Here is an 18,989-nt window from a genome sequence, read left to right on the forward strand (position 1 = left end):
GCCACTGAGCCTGCGCGTCCAGAGCCTGTGCTCCGCAACGGGAGAGGCCACAACAGTGAGAGGCCCGCGTACCGCAAAAAAAAAAGGGGGGGGGTTGGCCTGGGATATCCTGAAGGGATGGCAAAGTGATGCGAGAAAAATAAAACCATGTCATATTCATAAAAACAACGGAACATCTTGCCCTGCAGGCGCCAGGAAGCTCAGATCTCAGCCCACTCCCTTCTTGTCTGCTCCTACCCCATCCTCCCACCCCCAGCCCGACTCACATCGTCCCGGCTCCGCCGGAGCTGGCTGAGTTCAGTCTTGGTCCTGCTCAGCTGGGCCTCAAGGTCCAGGATTTTGTTCTGGGCTGCTCGCTCCTTGGAGGCTGCGTGCTCCTTGGTTTGTTCCACCTGCCCGAAAGGCACAGAGGTGGGGCTGGCTTACCTGGCATGGGGAACACCTGGTAAAGAGAAGGCTGGGCCGCTCCCACTAGCTGGTCTCGCTGCGGACAATTCTCTGGAGCCTCAGGGCAGGAGCAAACTATGGGGACAACTTCTGCAACCCCGCTTTACCTGCCCTTTGCCAACGCTCCATGAGTCATCACCTAAGACGTGGTGCACCTGTCTGATGCCCACTCAGGCAGCAATCAAAGGAGCAGTTATGAATAAAGTGCCAAGTCCTTTACAATAATTGCTCACTTGATCCGTATGATGATTTCATGAGGCAGGTACTACTTCTATATGCCCATTTCTCAGATGGAGAGATAGGCTCAGAGAGGTTAGGCGATTTGTCCAAAGACACAGAGATAGGTTAGTAATAGAATTGAGACTGACCTGCCTCCTGGCATCTTCAATGGCGCTCTCCAACTGCCTCGCCAGGGTCCCACATTCCCGGGTTTTCTCCTCTAGTCGCAGCTGGCACTGGTGGATTGCCTCCTCCCTCTTGGCAATCACCTGTAGGAACTCGATATTCTGGGCACTGGTCGCCTCCAGTTTCCTAGGTGAAAGCATTCAATCAGGTCCTGCTCGTCCCCCTACCTGTCCGGTTCCACACAGCCGGGGGCTGCCAGCCACCCCGGGCTGGGGTTCTCATCACATCAAGAATCTCCAAGGGGGCCTCCCTGGTGGCGCAGTGGTTGAGAGTCCGCCTGCCGATGCAGGGGATACGGGTTCGTGCCCCGGTCTGGGAGGATCCCATATGCCGCGGAGCGGCTGGGCCCGTGGGCCATGGCCGCTGGGCCTGCGCGTCCGGAGCCTGTGCTCCGCAGCGGGAGAGGCCACAGCAGTGAGAGGCCCGCATACCGCAAAAAAAAAAAAAAAAAAAAAAAAAGAATCTCCAAGGAACAACAGGAATAAACCAAAGAAATCTGCTGAGCAGCAAGGCGGCAAGGAGCTGTACGAAGAGTGGGAGGAGCACAGACTGACCGCGGCTGTGCTAAGTCTGTATGTCATCACGTGTAATATGGCAACTTGCGGCTCAGGCAGGTGGGTTCCATCATGATTCCCACTTTACAGATGAAGAAACTGAGCCGAAGACAGGTGAAATCATTGGCTGAGGCCAGCATAGCTAGCACGTCTGTCACCGAAACCTACATGCTCAACTTCTTTTGTTCACTGTTGCCTCCCTCAGCAAAGGGACTTCAGCTGCGCCACTCAACATCATACTTGACCAGCCATGGGGCAGCAGTGACCATCCCGTGTGTACACATGGTCCCCGCTGCACTTCCAGAGCACCTTCCAATTTAAGGAGCTCTGCAAGTCCTGCAGAATCCAGCTACATCTTCGAGGCCAGCAGAGTAGAGGTGGAGCCCAGGGGAGACCACCTGCTTTAAGTCCCTGCTGGCAGGCTGTGTGAGCCACCTGGGCCAGTTACAGCCTCCTGGGACCCCAAGTCTTTCACCTCTGAAAACTGAGGCTCCAGCCCTTATTTTACACATGCTAAAAGCCCTGGAGGAAGACAGTCTAAGTCGCAGCTTTGCCAAGTACCAGCTATGTGACCTTGGGCAAGTCACTTAACCTCTCCCTGAGCTCAGTTTCCTCACATCTAAAATATCAACTCGTATATACTGACCTATATGGCACATTTTTGCATGCCAGGTAATGTGCTAAGCCCTTGGAGGATTATCTCATGGAGGACTCACAATAATCCCATGAGCTGGACTGTTATCCCTACCTTGGTCCCTTTCTCAAGATGAGTAAACAGAAATTCAAAGGGTGAAATGACTTGCTCAAGATCACAATGCAGGTTAAGTGGCCAAGTTGGGACCAAGGGCCAGAGCTTCCGATTCCAAAACGTGTCCTCTTTACCCGACTGCTTCCAACAGTCCGTGAGGAACAGGGAAGAACAGATCAGAAAGGTCTTGGGAAGGACGATCGGGAACAAAGAGCAGAACGGGGGGAGGCCCCCACCGCAGCACCCGGGCCCTGCCGGTTTGCTTGGATGAAGCGTACCTTTCTGACAGGTGATGCGGGTGGATGGTCTGACCTTGATCACACTGTTATGGTGTCCCCCCTGGCCGGAGACCACCTTCCTCTCTCCCACAACGCCTACCACTGCAATGGAAGCAGCTTTTCCTCTAAGGTCTGCCTAGTACCTTCCAGGGCCTTGAGTCCCTCAAACACTTCTGCACACTAAGCCCAAAGCAGCTAAGTGGCTGAAAGTCTCAGGTCCTAGGAAGAGGACGGAGATGGGACCAAGTGCCTCTAACCTCTCCAGTTCATCCACCTTCAGACTCAGCTGTTTATTTTCCTTCTGGGAAGCCTGATGTTTCTCTCTCGCCATCTCCAGCTTGTCCCCCTGATGTTCGATCTAAAATGACAGGAACACAGACTGGTTTGTGAAAGAACTTCCCGGTACAGCCCTCCCTTCTCCCTGTGACCTGTCATCCACACCCAGGAGAGAGGCACACTGCCCTCAGCAGGCATCTGAGTCTCAACGCACAACCTGGAGGAGAGGGGAGAGTGGGGACAGGTTAGGCCCGACCCCCGAGACTGAAGGCTTTCCCGCACCGAGAGAAGCCAGCTTCGATCCTGAAGAGCCACGACGACACTTCCTTGATCAGCAGAGGCCAGTCAGCGGGATCTGGGCAGACGTGAGAAGGCAGAAGCAGACGGCAGGCCTAACTGGCCCACATGACACACCACGGAGCTTTACCGAGGATGTTGTTGGGACCGCTGAGTGCATTCTTCTTAACTGGGGACAAATGCAGGCAAGGCCACAGGAAATCTACTGAGTCCTTCAGGCTGGCAAGTTTGAGAAGTTATCCAGAAGGCTGCTTTCTGCAGAAGCCTCAGACGTCTGGGCCTGAAAGGCCCTGAGAATGCTCAGGTTCGAGAGAAGCCTGGTGATTAAAGAGTGCTGAGAACCTGGGCTTGGGAACCAGACAGAGCTGGCTGGGTTCCAATCCCTGTTGACAAGTATTAGCTCTGTGACCTCAGGCAATGACTTCTCCCCTCTGTGCCCTGGGCTGCTTTCTGTAAAATGGGGAAAATAAGACCCCTTACAAAGTTCCTGGGAGAATTCAATGAGGGAACGCTGGAGCACCGAGCACGTGCTTAAACAATGGTAGCTACTTTCACTGGTACTACAAGGAAGCAGGTTAAGAGAGGGGAAGGGTCGGGCTTCCCTGGTGGCGCAGTGGTCGAGAGTCCGCCTGCCGATGCAGGGGACACGGGTTCGTGCCCTGGTCCGGGAAGATCCCACATGCCGCGGGGCGGCTGGGCCCGTGAGCCATGGCCGCTGAGCCTGCGCGTCCGGAGCCTGTGCTCCGCAACGGGAGAGGCCACGACAGTGAGAGGTCCGCGTACCGCAAAAAAAAAAAAAAAAAAAAAGAGGGGAAGGGTCTTGCCCAAGGTCACAGTGCAGACGAGAGGCATAGCATTTCTTAGACACCATAGGCTTGGTTCCCGTAACCCAGAGGCAGACTGCTTCTGGTAGAAAGGAAGTCCTCTTTCAGGACCCCTAGCTCAGGCAAGGGGTCTGTTAAGACTACGGAAAGGCAGCTAAAGCAAGAGAAAGAGGGAAAAAAAGAAAACCTATGGCTTGGTGTCTGCTGATGGTGCATGGCTGAGGCAGCAGTGGAACGTGGAGGGCAGAGGCCAGCGGAGACTTGGAACCCTCGGGGAGGGGCAAGAGCAGGAGGGCCCGGCAGCTCCAATCGAGTGGCGGCTCCTATAACTAAAATCACTTTGTGCAAACACAAGGCATTTGGCACACCAGACTTTTATTTCACAGCATTGATGAGAGCTCACTCCTCTGAGAAAGCGGCAGCCAAGAAAAAGGAAGTGGTCCTCCCTGGGTGGGGGGGTGCGTGCAGCTCATCGTGGTAAGCGGGCCCCTGCTCGGGCCACTTCGCGGGAACCTCTCTGCCAGTCCCTTACCTGGCTGCGCAGGTCTGATATGATGGCTGTGAGGTCGATGTTCTTCCTCTCATAGCCCTGCAGCTGGTCTTGGCACTCTGCCAGCTTAGCCTCCGTGATCTTGAGAATATCAGGCAGCTGCTGCAGGTCAGCCAGCTGGGACTGGAACTGCCTCCGCGCCTGGAGTGGGAGACAGGGGCCCACCGTTGGGAAGGGCCTGGCTGCTGAAGAGGCCAGGCAGAGTGCTTTGGATTTAGGGCAGGGCCGCCCTCAGTCCCCAGAAAGGATCCTGAAAGATCCACGGGCAGAAGCGCGGCCTCCCTGCAGGCCACTGAGGGTGTCTAGCTGTTCCCTGGGGGGACACACTTGGCCCTGACTGGCCACCTGAGCTGCCACCCCTTCAGTCATTGAAGAATAATGGCAACCATGTAGCAAACTCCGGGACCCAGGCATCACTTATTAAATTCATACAACAACCTATTAAGTAGGTGCTGTTATCCCCATATGAGGACGCTGAGGATCAAAGGATCATTTGCCCACGGTCACTCAGCTACAAACTGGCCGAGGCAGGATTCAAGTCTAGTCTAACCTCAGAGCCCCTAGGAAGGCAATCACGATGCTCTAGGTCAGAGGGAAAAAGCGACGACCTATCTGGTCTTAGCCCATCCTTGCATTAACGAGGAGCCTGAGGACTAGAGAGAGGCAGTGACTTGCCCAAGGTTATGCAACAAGTTAATGGCTGAGCCTGGACTCAGTCCATCTCCAAGGTTACTATTAAGATGACCCCTTTGCTTCTAGAGAGCCAAGTCGTCTCTAGAAGAATAAGGCTCTCTGGGGAAGGGGACAGGAGGAACACTTTCGGTTGGCACCAAATAAAGACACCACACAGAATGCAATAGGCACAGTTAAGGCCTGACGGATCTGTGGATTTGAATCCACTTGGATATTCCAAGCAGGGGAAACTTTTTTTTAAGGAAAGTGAAGAAAGAAGGAAACCAGGATGAGAAAGAGGGATAATGAGGAAGCAGGAAAGAAGAAAGAGAGGAGACGAGGAAGGAGAGAGTACATACACGGTGGAGTGGACCAGCCCAGCAATAAGAACCTTCATGAATCTCTGTCATCCACATCGGAGAGGGCCAATGACAAACAAGACGGACAGACTGACAGACATGGGACTGGGTAGGGGAAGAAGGCAAGGAAGGAGAGCAATACCGTTTCAATCTCTTTGTTCATCTCATCTTTAAGGATCTTGTTCTCTTTGTCACAGCGTTCCAGCTGGGCAGCCACTTCATCAGCCTCCAGTCTGGTCTTCATCACCTGGGGACCAAGAAAGCATCGGGCCATCTTGGGCAGAGCCAAGTTTTGGTGAAAAACACCTTCCCAGGAGGGGCCTTATGGTGAGTCTCCATCCCAGCCTGCTGGGAGGGGCTGCCCTGGCAGGCTTGGCACCTGAGAGGCCTACCTGACTCTTATAGTTGTCAATCATTCCCTCGTAGTTCTTAACCGATGCCTTCAGCTGCTGAACTTCGATGTGTGCCTGGTTGAGTTTCTCCTCCATCGGGACGAAGCTAGCCTAGAAGGGATGGCTCGTCGGTCACCAACGGGAAGGTTCCCGAGCAGGTGGCCATCCCAACCCCAGCTCCTACTCCGAGGGGCCAGCAAAGGGAAGCCCCACCTACTCAAACCCACGCCAGCAGTTTTCCTCAGAGAGGCACCAGGGCAGGATTCCTGTTAAGACCAACTCAAGTGACTACAGATGCAAATAAGAGACTCTGTGTTTTTTGTTCTTATTACAAAAGCAGTACATTATGGGGGAATTCCCTGGTGGTTCAGTGGTTAGGGCTCAGTTCAGCACTTTCACTGCCCGGGGCCCGGGTCCAATCCCTGGTTAGAGAACTAAGATCCCACAAGCCTTGCGGCTTGGCCAAAAAAAAAAAAAAAAGAGCACTAAATTATCACTAAAGAAAAGGGAGATAAAACCAAGAAAAATGAATCATGATGCCTTATAATATGGCTACATATTGATAACTGTGTAGCTACTTTATTTTTTCCAGTAAGAATGGGATTATGATATACTTACTGCCTTGCAACGAACTTTTTCAATTAACAAGTAAGTTGGGAACTACTTGTCTCATCAGTGAATGTTCTCCTACAACCCAAATGCTCACCTTAGCAGATGGGACAAAATAAATCATGGTATCTCAATAAAATAACAAGCAATCATGTAAAAGAAAGAGATAAAGCAAAAAAAAATCTAAAAAAATATCCATGGAATATGGTTGAAGGAGAAAGGCAAGCTGCAGAATAATGGCTGGATGAATGGATGTGCATGTGTTTGAATGTGTATGTGAGTATGAGGGGAAAGAACTGGAAAAACACACATCTACGGTAACAGGGACCTTCACTTCTATATAACGTTTCTGTGATGTTTTCAACTTTCACTATGAGCAGATTTTATCTTTGTAATGATAACAGCTAGGAAAATACACTTCTACAATCATTTTGAACAGTCACACTGTGTTTCACCACACAGACATACAATACTGCAACCAATACCCCAGCTAATTGTTAGACACGGGGCTTGTCTGTCATTTATCCAACAATTGCACTACAACAAATGAGATACTATACTCCCACCAGAGTGGCTAAAATGAAGAAGATGGGCAATACCAAGTATCATCTCACATATCCCTGATGGGAGTGGAAATCTGTACAACTGCTTTACTATTTGGTGACATCTACCAAAGCTGAATTTGTGTATACCACCCGATGACCTGGCATTTCTATTATACTTCAAGATATAGGAACTGTAAAAATACACCAAATATGTGCACCAAAAGAGGTACAAAGATGTTCTACAACCCAAATGTCCGCCGACAGTAGAATGGATAAACACATCGTGGTACATTCATACACTGCACTGCACTGAGAGTGACGAACTGCCACACATGACGTGGATAACTTCCACAAACATAATGCTGAGTAAAAGCCATAAAGGCCAGGCACAAAGTTCCAAACCAGGCAAACTAATCTGCGGTGACAGAGGTCAGGATAACCGTGCCCTTGGCAGGGGGTGTCTGTAACTAGGCAAGGTCACCGGGGTTCTGGCTTTAAGGTTCAATCAGGGTGACTGATGGACAAAGTTACATTCATTTTGTGTACCTTTCTGTATTATACTTCCTTAAAATCAGTTTTACTTAACAAAAATCAGTAATAAATAAATAGATAGATAGATCTAGATGTTATTGCCCAGATCAACTAAAAACCAAGATCAAACCTGGCTCTGCAACATCTACCTCTTTTCGGTTGCCTCTCGCCCTCGGTGTGCTGGGACGGTGTAGAGGGAGTGGTTAAGAGCTAGTGGTTAGAGCCCCAGGGTCAGACTGAGGTTCAAATCCCAACTCCAATGCTTCCAAGGGCAAAATCTTGGCAAGAAACTTAAACCTGGGGCTTCCCTGGTGGCGCAGTGGTTGAGAGTCCGCCTGCCGATGCAGGGGACACGGGTTCGTGCCCCGGTCCGGGAAGATGCCGCGGAGTGGCTGGGCCCGTGAGCCATGGCCGCTAAGCCTGCGTGTCCGGAGCCTGTGCTCCGCAACGGGAGAGGCCACAGCGGTGAGAAGCCCGCGTACCGCAAAAAAAAAAAAAAAAAAAAAAAAAAGAAACTTAAACTCTAAGCTTCAGTTTCCTTATTCTGTAAAGTAGAGACAATAATTACACTATCGGGAGGCTAAAGTGAGAATGAATGCATGTGAAGGGGCCCAGCAGTGCCCCAGGAGAGTCAATGTTAACCTCAAAGTCAGGTCCATCTCACGTGCACGGGCTGACTGTCATGCTAAGCACTTTACATGCATCACCACCTTCTCACAAGGACCTCATTTCCTCCCGCTGAGGAAACTGCAGCAACACTGGAGGAAACGTCCCGTTCAGGTCCTGCAGCTCTCAGAGGCAGAGGCAGGACTTGAATCTGGGTCTTGCGACTCCAGAACAAGCCCTCTTACCACGCTGCTGCCTCCAGGTCCTCTGAAGGCGCCGGTGGTCACCTCTGGGGCCCAACCAGGAGCACCACCAGCCTCTGGTCTCCACCCAACCGTCCTGGTCCCGGCTCTCACCACCGACCTTCAGCCTCTCATTCTCTAGCTTGAATGCGGAATACTCGGCCGTCTGCCGGTGTAGCCTCTCCACCAGGCTGTCCCGGTCTTCTCGCATCTTCTCCTCCGAGGTTCGCTGTTGGTTTACAAGATCTGTCACCCGCCTGGAAGGTCACAAAGTGAAAGCAGACGGAATCAATGCCACAGGTTGTGAGCAGCCCGGCACTTGGTATGGAGTAGGGCCAAGTGTTCCTACGCAGTTCACCCGTGTCTCTCTTCTTGGCACCCTGCCTGCTCCCCAGTCTCCACCCCGAGGGGCAGCTGCCCTGCCACTGCCGCCTGTGGCATTCCCAGGTATCCCACTTCGTATTAACAGCCTTTTAAGATTTGTCTCCCATACCACCCCCTCCAAGAAGCCTTCTCTGTTCTGATCCTCCCGTGAGGCTGAGACACTCCCTGAAGATAAGGGCCAGAGACACAGTCCCTCCCCAGCTCCCCAGGGCACCCCCTGGATCTCTTATCCCATTAGGAACTGAAGTTAGGACAGAACTCGCAGGCCCAGTGGTCGGGGATAACCCCAGGCACCCGTCTCCCTCAGACACATACTCCACTGGGGTTCTGTGTCCCCCAGGCGAGGGCAGGTGCCATGAGCAGCAACAAGGCACAAGCTTCCCTTGCTCCCTTCCCCTACGTGCAGGCCCTCAGCAGGGCTATAATCCAAGAATAGAGACTGCGGCTCTTGACTGTAGACCCACCTGATCCTGCAGAACCTTGGCACAGTGTGTGTTTTCAGTATTGATAAATTACAGTTCACCACTCGGCAAATATTTAGTGAGTACTGACCAGGCCCAAGCAAACGCCTTGTATTGGTTTACCGGCAAACTCCTACCCAACTTTATTTTTATTTTTTTATTTTTTTCTTTTTGCGGTATGTGGGCCTCTCACTGTTGTGGCCTCTCCCGTTGCGGAGCACAGGCTCCGGACGCGCAGGCCCAGCGGCCATGGCTCACGGGCCCAGCCGCTCCGCGGCATATGGGATCCTCCCAGACCGGGGCACGAACCCGTATCCCCTGCATCGGCAGGCGGACTCTCAACCACTGCGCCACCAGGGAGGCCCCCAACTTTATTTTTTAATTTTTAAAATTTATTTATTTTTGGCTGCATTGGGTCTTCGTTGCTCCTCACGGGCTTTCCCTAGTTGCGGCGAGTGGGGGCTACTCTCCGTTGCGGTGCGCAGGCTTCTCATTGCGGTGGCTTCTCCTGTTGCGGAGCACGGGCTCTAGGCACGCGGGCTTCAGTAGTTGTGGCATGCGGGCTCAGTAGCCGTGGCTCACGGGCTCTAGAGCGCAGGCTCAGTAGTTGTGGCACACAGGCTTAGTTGCTCCGCGGCATGTGGGATCTTCCCGGACCAGGGCTCGAACCCGTGTCCCCTGCACTGGCAGGCGGATTCTTAACCACTGCACCACCAGGGAAGTCCAATGCATTTGTTTTTTTTACTGCTGTAACCTTCAAGGCCAACACATAGCCTGTTATATAGTAGATGCTCGATAAGTATCTTTAAATGAATGATCACATGACTATAGCTGACTCTGAGAATGGTCACTGTTGACAGTTCACCAGTGGCAAGAAAGGTATGAGTTCAGTCACCTTCAACTTGAGGCCACTTTTGCCCCCTACTCCCAGGCCATACCTCTGACCTACTGACTGGTGGACAAAACGACTGAGAGAAGACAGAGGGATTACCAGCTGCCCCGTGCACCAAGGACAGGAAGGAGGATACCAGCATGCCTGTGCCCATTTCCCATGCCATGCAGACTGGGGCCCAGCTCAAGCCCAGGTGTGAGCAGAGAAGGCCCCTGCATAGTGCCTGCCGGGGGGTAGGACGCTGGGGCAGGGGCTGGAGCCAGGACCCAGGGTCCAACCAGAAGGCCCACCCAAGGGCCACCCACAGCTCAGTCCAATGCAGCCCCTGACCAGAGGAGACCAGATGGCAGCCGTGTGAGCGACGTGAGCTGGCGCGGGTTGCCTGGCGCCGTGCACTGGCACACCCCCCTCCTCCCATCGGCCCACACGCCCTCTCCTAACACAGACGTACTCGTTCAGGACAATAATTTCCAGCTCAAGGTCCCCCTTGTCTTTCACAACTTGGTTGTAGCGGCTCCTCCATGATTCCAGAGTGGATAAAGCTTCAGCAACATAAAGATCCTGGGAACATGGGACAGAAGGGCCCATCAGCCTGGTGTCACCGCTGAAGCCAAGCGAGCTGGGAGTCACCCCAGGTCACCCTTCACCCTGATAACTTCAACCTCACTCCTGCAACTCCTTCCTAGAAGCACTGAGAGTGAAGCGGGAGCCCAGCTGCTGCTTTTCAGTTTCCAGCATCCCACGCGCCCTGACTGCAAATCCTTCCTTAACCGTCATTCCCACCCACAATGTGGATGTGGTTAAAATGTCCCACAAACCCTCCACTTGTCTCCAGCCAGCTGCCCACCCCCATCGTCATCCTTTTACCCATTTACTGCCCCCCCGCCTCTCCCTCCACCCAGTAGCCAGCAGTCCTCCCAGCTCATTCACCCCTTCCACGGCCATCTTCCTCTCCGTTCGCCCGCCTGCCCGGCCACCTCTATTCAGCTTTTCACCTCGCCCTGCTCAAAGCAGCCATCCGCCGGCAGCCAACCCGCCCCCGACCCTTCACCCTCGGCCAGCCCTTCTCGGGGAGGCCCGCTACCTTGTCAGCAAGCTGCACATGCAGCTGCTCAGCGTACTCCTCACTCTTCTCAGCTCGTTCTTTCTGGGCTCGGATGGCCCTCTTCAGGGACTCTTTGTCTCGTTCTCCCTTCTGCTTCAGTTCCTTCAGCTGCTCCATCATGGACTCCACTTCCGCCTTATGCTGGTTTCCGCTGCGCTCCAGGTTCTGGGAGAGGACGGCCCGGGGGCAGGTGCGGGGAGAGGGACAAGGATGAGGGAGAGACAGAGGAGAGAGACAAGGAAGGCCGGGAAAGGGCAAGGCAGAGAGTAGAGGTGAGAGGGGACGAGCAAAAAGAAGGGATGAGGGAGAGAGAAACCAGGTCAGCTGTGTGGAGGCTTAAAGGTCCCCCAGGGCAGAGCAGAGACGAAGGCCCCCCCCAGCTCTCCGCAGCACCCCTCCCATTACTGAACACACTGGGGTCTTAGTGTGAAGACAGAGCTCTTCTGGAATCCTTCCTTGAACTCAGCATAGTGGTCAGAGATATTCCTCAGTCACTCAGCAGAGCTGTGACCTCAGCAGGTCCCTGGCTCAAAGATGCAAGCTGCATTTGAGCCCACCCCCTGCCCCATGGGTAGTTATGAGAACTGAAGGCCTAAGGGATTGTGATTGGCTCAGGGGCATGGCACCCAATTGGTCACTGCTGGGAAGGGCACCCAAGACCCTCAGGGTCCACTGTTCTTGCCACTGGCTCAGAGTGCTTTGGCAACAGCGGCCCCGTAAACCTTTAGGGCAAAGCCTTCCTGAGCGTGAGAGCCTTGGCCAGGCCACTGCCCTTCGACTGCCAGGCCCCGCCCCCTCCCCTCCCCACCTGTGGGGCTGGCAGGTACCTTGATCTGCATGCACAGGCGACTGTTCTCTGCCTCTTTGCACCGAAGCTGTGCCTGCAAATGCCCACGCATGGTCTCCATGGACTTCGAAAGCTCAGATGCTGTCTTCGCTTGAGCCTTTGGAGAAGACGGAGAAAGTGGCAGAGCCGGGGTTTGAACCCAGCTGTCCGATTCCAGAGCGCACTCTACCCACTAAGCTCTGCTGGCCCATATCAAGGAGCGACTGCTGGGGACAGTACCTTCTCACATTGTATTTCCTGGAGGAGCTCTTCCACCTCCTTGTCTTTGTCTTGCAGCAGTAATAGCAGGCGCTGGAGAGGACACACACTGTCATGAGCTCCCTGCGGAGGGTGAGGAGGCCCCGCCCAGGGAGGACAAACACTCCTGTGAGTGCCTGGCCACTGGGCTCAAGTCCCAAATACATCGGCCCATGTCACAGAGACCCTAGCAGGAAGCACCTAACATCTGAATCACAATTTTTTACAACAACTGAAAATAATGTTAGTTGTGGGACACACTGAAACACAGGCACACGAAACACTAAGGAAGCCCCATAATCCCCCACCCAGAGATAACCATTGTTAGCACACATTGACAAGTCAGATACCTAGTTTGCTCTATAACCACATTTACTATAGTGTGATTCAATCTTCTATATCTTTTGAAAAAGCACTTTAACATTTCAATTTACGGATGTATCATAATTTGATAAGGCTCTAGAGCTGGGAATGCAGGTTTAGGCATTATCGCCACGACCGTTGAACCCCCTACAGCGACGTTCGGCCAGGCACCGAGGGCCAAGGGCCAAACCTCGGGAACCCTGGTCTCTGTTTCTTTCTTTCTCTTGGACACTCCCAACAGGCATCAATACATCAAAGGCTCCAAAAGGTATTGTAGTTAAGCAGCTGGTTTAACTTGTCATTCAGGCTGGACAGTAGTTCCCCAAATTTATTTGGCCATGGATCAACCCCCCCCTTTTGTTTCTTGTACCCATTAACACCTTGAGGAACTCAGGGTTCTATGGAATAGACTTTGGAACCGGCTGCCTTGGGAGAGATTCCTTGGGAGAATTGGAATTGTTGAGTCAACAGGTCTGTACCATAATACAAATAAGGAAATTCAGGGGACAGACTCTGATGATTTACAAATCCATCACTGTCATCACCACCCCTCATGCTGATGTCCAGCTTGGTGGTTCAAGCTCTCAAGTGATTGACTAGACAAGCCCGGTGGGGCAGGAGGGACGGGGATATGTGTTTCATGATTTCACAGGTCATGAAACTAAGACCCAAAGAAAAGTCAGAGCGGGTCTCCAGCCCTCCTGCCGCCACTCAGCACCTCTACGCCGTCGCCTATACCCCCTGGAGCAGGCAGGGGGAGCTGTGTGTTACCGCTTTCTCGGAGTCCGCCTCTGCCAGCCGTTTCAATAATGCTCCTTGTTGCTCCATCAACTTTTCGGAATCCTTCAAGGGAAGGCAGGGAAAGCCAACTCATTAGGCAATAAACTGAGATGTCTACATTCTCTAGGTCCTGTTCCTTTTCCAAAAATTATATTTCTAATGATAGAAGTAGTAAATTATATTCTCATTATAAAATATTTAATGAAACCGATAAAGCTGAAGTCCCCCTCATCTCCACCTCCAAACCCAGCCCTGCTGTTATGAGTTTGGATTGTCCTGCCCATCCTTTCTCTATGCATTTATACGTAGCTACACCTAGAGAAGTATCTTTTGGGGGATGAGGGGTGGGAAGGGATTAATGTGTAATTTTACAAAATCATATCATACTGTATTTTTGTGTCACAACTGGATTTTTTAACAACAGTTTTATTGAGATATAAATTCAGATACAAGTCACCAATTTGAAATGTATCATTCAACGGTTTGTGGTATATTACATTATGATTTTTTTAATTGTGGTAAAATATAACAAACTTTGCCATTTTAAGTGTAAAATTCAGTGGCATATGGTACATTTCCAATATTGTGTAACCATCATTACCATCTAGTTCCAGAATTTTTTCATCACCCTAAAAGGAAACCTGCACCTGTCAAGCAGTCAGTCTCCATTTCCCCTCCCCCCAGCTCCCCCCAAACCCCTAATCTGCTTTCTTTTTTAGGGGGCAGGCGCACCACACGGCTTGGAGGATCTTAGTTCCCAGACCAGGGACTGAACCCAGGCTCCAGCAGTGAAAGTGCTGAGTCCTAACCACTGGACCGCCAGGGAAATCCCCAACCCCTAATCTGCTTTCTGTCTCTAATGTGCCATGACATTTTTTAACTTCTCCCCGTAACCTTTGGGCAATAAGGCGGTTCCCAGGTTTTGCAGCTGTAAACACTGCAGCAGTGGACATGTTGGGCACATACTAAGTGTCTCTCCAGGATTGATACAAAGAGTAAGAATGGCTGGGCCCGAAGATCTGTGACTTGTGGCAGGTGACACGCCCTGCAAAATGCCTGCACTGACGCACACGGCCACAAGCAGGACGTGAGAACGCCGGGCAGTAGCCAGCCTCTGCCTGTTGCCAGTCTTGCCAGCATGAATCCTGCTGTTTCAGTTTGCATTTCCCTATTTATGCATATGCTTATTAGCCATTTAAGCTTCCTCTTCCCCGGACTGCCCGCTCACACCTTTGCCCACTCTCGCACAGGGCTGTGTCTTTGAACCGTCTCTATTCTTCCCAGTCACCTAAATAAAGTGTCCCTAGAAGAAGTCTCACCCCACTTTCCCTTTCAGTCCCACAGGTCACCTTCACAGGCTAACAGAAAAGGGCTCCCTGGTCCCAAAGTTTCCCAGGGACCTAGGAACTGAGGGAAGACAGCATTTATGGGTTCTCTAGCAACAAGAGGAGGCAAAGAACATAGGATGAAAACCTAGGCCAGGGACCCAGAGCCTGAAGCTATTCTCACTGCCCCGACAGGCAATACCCTCTGAGCCTCCTGAGGACTCTACACAAACTAACACACCATCTCACCAAATCCCCCGCTCTAAGGAGCCAGGCACTATCACCACCCTCATTTCACAGATGAGGAGATCGAGGCTGGGAGAAGTGAGGTGAGCTGCCTGAGATCACACAGCCAGAAATGGCAGAGCTGGGCGCTAAGCCAAAGGACTCCAGAGCCAGAGCATTCCCCCAGCACACTGAGCACTCTCCAGTAAGCACCGCAGCAGGGCTGTGGTCCTGAGGGCCACATGGGCGGGAGGAGGCAAGAGCCTGTACAGAACCTGGAACGCCTGCTGCGGTGGGAGTTTAAATTAGCTGACCCTTCACCTCCAACTGGAGATTCTGGGATTCTGGGATTGTAGGAGCTAAGAAGGCGAAAAGGGAAAAAACTGGCAGGAAGACGTTTTCTGAAGCCCCACCCCCCACCGCCCCCAGTCCCAGGACAAACAGCAGCGACAGCCACCATTTACCAAGTACCCACTGCATGCCAAGAGTACACACAGTCCTCATCCACGCATCACCTCTAAGTCCCTCACAACCCCACATGGAAGATGCTATTCCCATTTTATAGGTGGGAAAACTGAAGCCCAGAGAGGTAAAAATCACCCACCCATGAACAGTGAGCTGGAAATGAAATAGATAAAACTATTTTAAGAGAATAATTTAGCTATAACGAGTAACATTCACAGAAATATATTCTGGAAACCCTCAAGTACACCAGGATAGTACAGATGAATGAGCAAAATAACACTTGTAAGAGCAAACAACCAAAAATTGTCTCCATCGACGGAAGAGTGGGTAAGTAAGTTGTGGTATTGTCATAAAATGGAATAGAGCAGTGAAAATGAACTACCTTAGGCTTCAAGGATAAAAATGGACAGATCTCATAAAAACATTGATTGAAAAAAGCAAACTCAGAAGAAAACATATGGAACAATATCATTTATGTAAAGTTTGAAAACATGCTAAACAATACTATATGTTGCTTAGGGATACATATATAAGTGAAAAACTCTCAGATTCCGGATGAAGTTTCCCTCTGATGGGAAGGAGATGAGGTTATTGCCAAAGGAGACACCAAGAGGGATTTAACCATGTGGACAAGGTTTTGTTTGGAAAGCTGGATAGTGGGTACACTTTTACTTATTTTAAATATTAATTTTTAAACTAAAAACAAAGGAAGTTGACACTGTTTTTTAAAAAAAGTTAAACTAAAAAAAATATCATCTCATCAGGACGGGCATTTTTTTTTTTTTTTTTTTTTGGCTGCGTCTCGAGGCTTGCGGGATCTTAGTTCCCCAACCAGGGATCGAACCCGCGCCCACGGCAGTGGAAGCGCCGAGTCCTAACCACTAGACCGCCAGGGAATTCCCAGCATGGGCATTTTGAGACTCTCGGTATCCCTTTGGTTTTGAACCAAACAGGAAGAGAGCTGTTTATACTGTCAGTCTTTTCAGAGTCATTTGGTAACATAAAATATATTTCAGAGACCCCTTTTAAGAAAACAAAGTGATACCATACAATGTGTCCACCAGCCATTAAGCCGCCTGCTTCACCAAAACTCAGGTCTGGTCTCCTCCCCGCTTTGTCGCCTGACCCCTGGGATGGGCTGAACCCCTCCCTGACTCTCCACTGCTCTTTTGACTTCCAAGGTCCTTCCTGTGCCACCTGGCTCACTTCAACAACAAAGACAGCGCTCGTCTACCAGATGCCCAGCATTTCACATGAGTGATTTCAGCAAATCTTTCTATGGCCCCTCAGGTCAGGCAGGCACCAAGAATAGTTTCTTTTTACAGACAGGAGCCTGCGGTGCTAGCGAGCCAGGGCTCCGGGTGAGCGCTGGGTAGGGGTGCGGCCAGGACCGCAGCTCACCTCTTTGCAGTGCTGTTCCTTGAGCAGTTCTCGGAGGGTGCGGTTGGTTTCCTCAAATGTGCTCAGCTTCTGCAGGAGAAGTTCCTTCTGCCTCGTTAGGGTGTTGATGTCCGTGCAGGTCATTTGCTTCTCCTGGAAGACAGCAGGCAGTCTTGCCAGGCACGGGTGGAGAAGGGAAGAGCTGGCACAGGGAGTCCCCATGGGGAGCTTAAGAGGTATTGGTGCCAGGCAGCCTGGGCAAGAAGAGCTGGGCAAAGGCAGGCTTCCCGGAGGAGGCAGATCTGGAAGCGTGGGCAGGTTCTGAGCCTGCTGAGAATACCAGGTGGGGAAAAGGGCTGGAGAGCTCAGTGTGGGCGAGTGCAGTTAGGGCGGGTTTCCTGGACGAGGTGCGCTTCCTGGACGACGACATTTGGTGGCTGATACTGGCAGGAATCAGACACGTGCCTTGACTCACTGTGATCCCAGGAGACCCACGATGACATCTCAGAGGCCCTGGCTACCAAAGGTCAGCCTCAAAGGTCAGGCCCCAGAAGTGAGAAGAGGGGTGGGGGCCGAGGAGTTAAGTGTGCCCTGCCCTGGCCTGAAGATGTCATAAAGTCAGCATGACGACCGCCATGGTGTGCAGCTGCCCCCGCTCTGGGCCCAGCCCCGGCACTGGGCGGTTGGGCTGGCCACCTACCGTCTTCAGTTTCCCGATGGTGTCCTTCAGGGCCATGACTTCTTTGGCCGCGGCAGCCCCATCCATTTCAGCCTCCATCAGCTTGGACATGAGGCATTCCTTCTCCTGCTGGAGGTGTTTCTTCTGAAGCCTGGGCCCAGAAAGAATAGGGCTCTCTGAGCCCTCCCAGGCCCCTGCTCACCCTGAGGCTCACCTCACAATGCCCTGCGAGGCTCATCTCCTGGTCAGGGAACAGTGGGGGAGGGGGCAGGGATGGCCCTTCTGGCCCGAGCGGCCTTCTGGAAGGACACGTGGTCACCAGAGCAGGGCCTCCACACCGGGGGACATTATGTCACCTGCTTGTCTCTCAGACAGAAACCAGTGTCACCTCATCCCCCAGCCACTGCCATGGCCACCTAACTACCATCTTCAGATCCGCTTTTGAGCCCTCCCCTCCACTCTCCCCATTGGAGCCAAGTCTGGTCACACCACTTCCTGCTTCGAAAACCCTGTGGCTCCCAACCGCCCTCGATGCAAACGCCCCGAAGTGGCCACCAAGAGCCGGCCCCTGCCAACCTCCGTGGGCCCCCTTCTCCTCGGCCCACCCTCTCCCCTTGCTCTGCCCGGCTTTTCATTTCTCAGTCGCAAACTCCTCCCACCCTGGGGCCTTCCTGCAAGATGTTCCTGCTACCTGGCGTGTTTTCCTCCCCCGCACTCACCTGCCTAGCACCTGGCCATCCTGCCGGACTCCCGTTGTTTCCAGAAAGGCCTCCCTCATGCCCTCCCCCCGGACCTCTGCGGGGCCCTCTTCCCTGACCGGGAATCATGAGCGCGTTAGTGACTCTGCTGGACACTGTAACCCGGGCTAGGCTGGTGCTCGGGCAGCCCCGCAAGAGGGAAGGTGCCCAGGGCGGCGCCGCCTTACACGGTGAAGTCCTTCTCCTCCTTGATGCGCTCGATGCTGTGCCGCAGCACCGTGTTCTCGTGCTCGGTCTCGGCCAGCTCTTGGGCCACCTCCTCCAGCTCCTCCTTGCGTTCCTCCAGGAATCTTTTGGCCAGCTGGCGCTCTCCCTTCTGCATCTTGACCTGTGCAGGGGCATGCAGGCAGGGGTCACTGAGGGGAGGGGCTCCTCTCCACCGCATCTCAAGGCCCGCTGCTTTGCACAAAGCGAGGGGCACCTCCGACTGAGCGCTCCATGCTACTGAGGTTCTTCAGGCACAAGCTCAGTCAGTCGTCACAGAGACTCTGGACAGACACGATTCCTCTCATTTCCTCGTCACTGAGGAAAGGGAGCGAAGGGAGCCTGAGTGACTTTCCGGCTGGGGACAGAGCCAGGATACAAACGGTTGTTCAGCTGGCACACCACGGGAGGAGAGATGTCACAAAAAGGCACCTGCCCCTCGGGCTGTGGAGAAAGGCGGGCCTGTTGCCAGGCAGCCACCAGCCGCAGGTTCTCCAAGAGGGCCCTGGGCCCCGGGCGCAGGGGAGGACTAAAGACACAGGCCCCGTC

The 18,989-nt window shown here is 52.7% G+C and overlaps 1 protein-coding gene across 8 annotated transcripts in view; it reads right to left on the reverse strand.

The window, feature by feature from the left end:
• ODF2 (outer dense fiber of sperm tails 2) overlaps positions 1–18,989 on the reverse strand; it is a gene marked incomplete at its 5' end in the record, with an annotated part of 31,648 nt that overhangs the window by 1,387 nt on the left and 11,272 nt on the right. For 7 of the 8 annotated variants that reach the window (XM_082622753.1, XM_082622752.1, XM_082622751.1 and 4 more), the window contains 15 exons: positions 267–392; positions 816–978; positions 2,690–2,790; positions 4,362–4,520; positions 5,553–5,657; positions 5,803–5,913; positions 8,457–8,592; positions 10,524–10,633; positions 11,157–11,342; positions 12,005–12,121; positions 12,244–12,315; positions 13,396–13,467; positions 16,821–16,952; positions 17,500–17,629; positions 18,404–18,564. In XM_082622753.1, the coding sequence (XP_082478879.1) occupies positions 267–392; positions 816–978; positions 2,690–2,790; positions 4,362–4,520; positions 5,553–5,657; positions 5,803–5,913; positions 8,457–8,592; positions 10,524–10,633; positions 11,157–11,342; positions 12,005–12,121; positions 12,244–12,315; positions 13,396–13,467; positions 16,821–16,952; positions 17,500–17,629; positions 18,404–18,564 (1,881 nt within the window). Of the gene's footprint in view, positions 1–266; positions 393–815; positions 979–2,689; positions 2,791–2,828; positions 4,521–5,552; positions 5,658–5,802; positions 5,914–8,456; positions 8,593–10,523; positions 10,634–11,156; positions 11,343–12,004; positions 12,122–12,243; positions 12,316–13,395; positions 13,468–16,820; positions 16,953–17,499; positions 17,630–18,403; positions 18,565–18,989 lie in introns of those variants that run through there. The other variant, XM_082622757.1, reaches the window with a different exon arrangement.

Source organism: Mesoplodon mirus (assembly GCF_964341445.2).
Source record: "Mesoplodon mirus genome assembly, chromosome: 1".
Lineage (NCBI taxonomy): Eukaryota > Metazoa > Chordata > Mammalia > Artiodactyla > Ziphiidae > Mesoplodon > Mesoplodon mirus.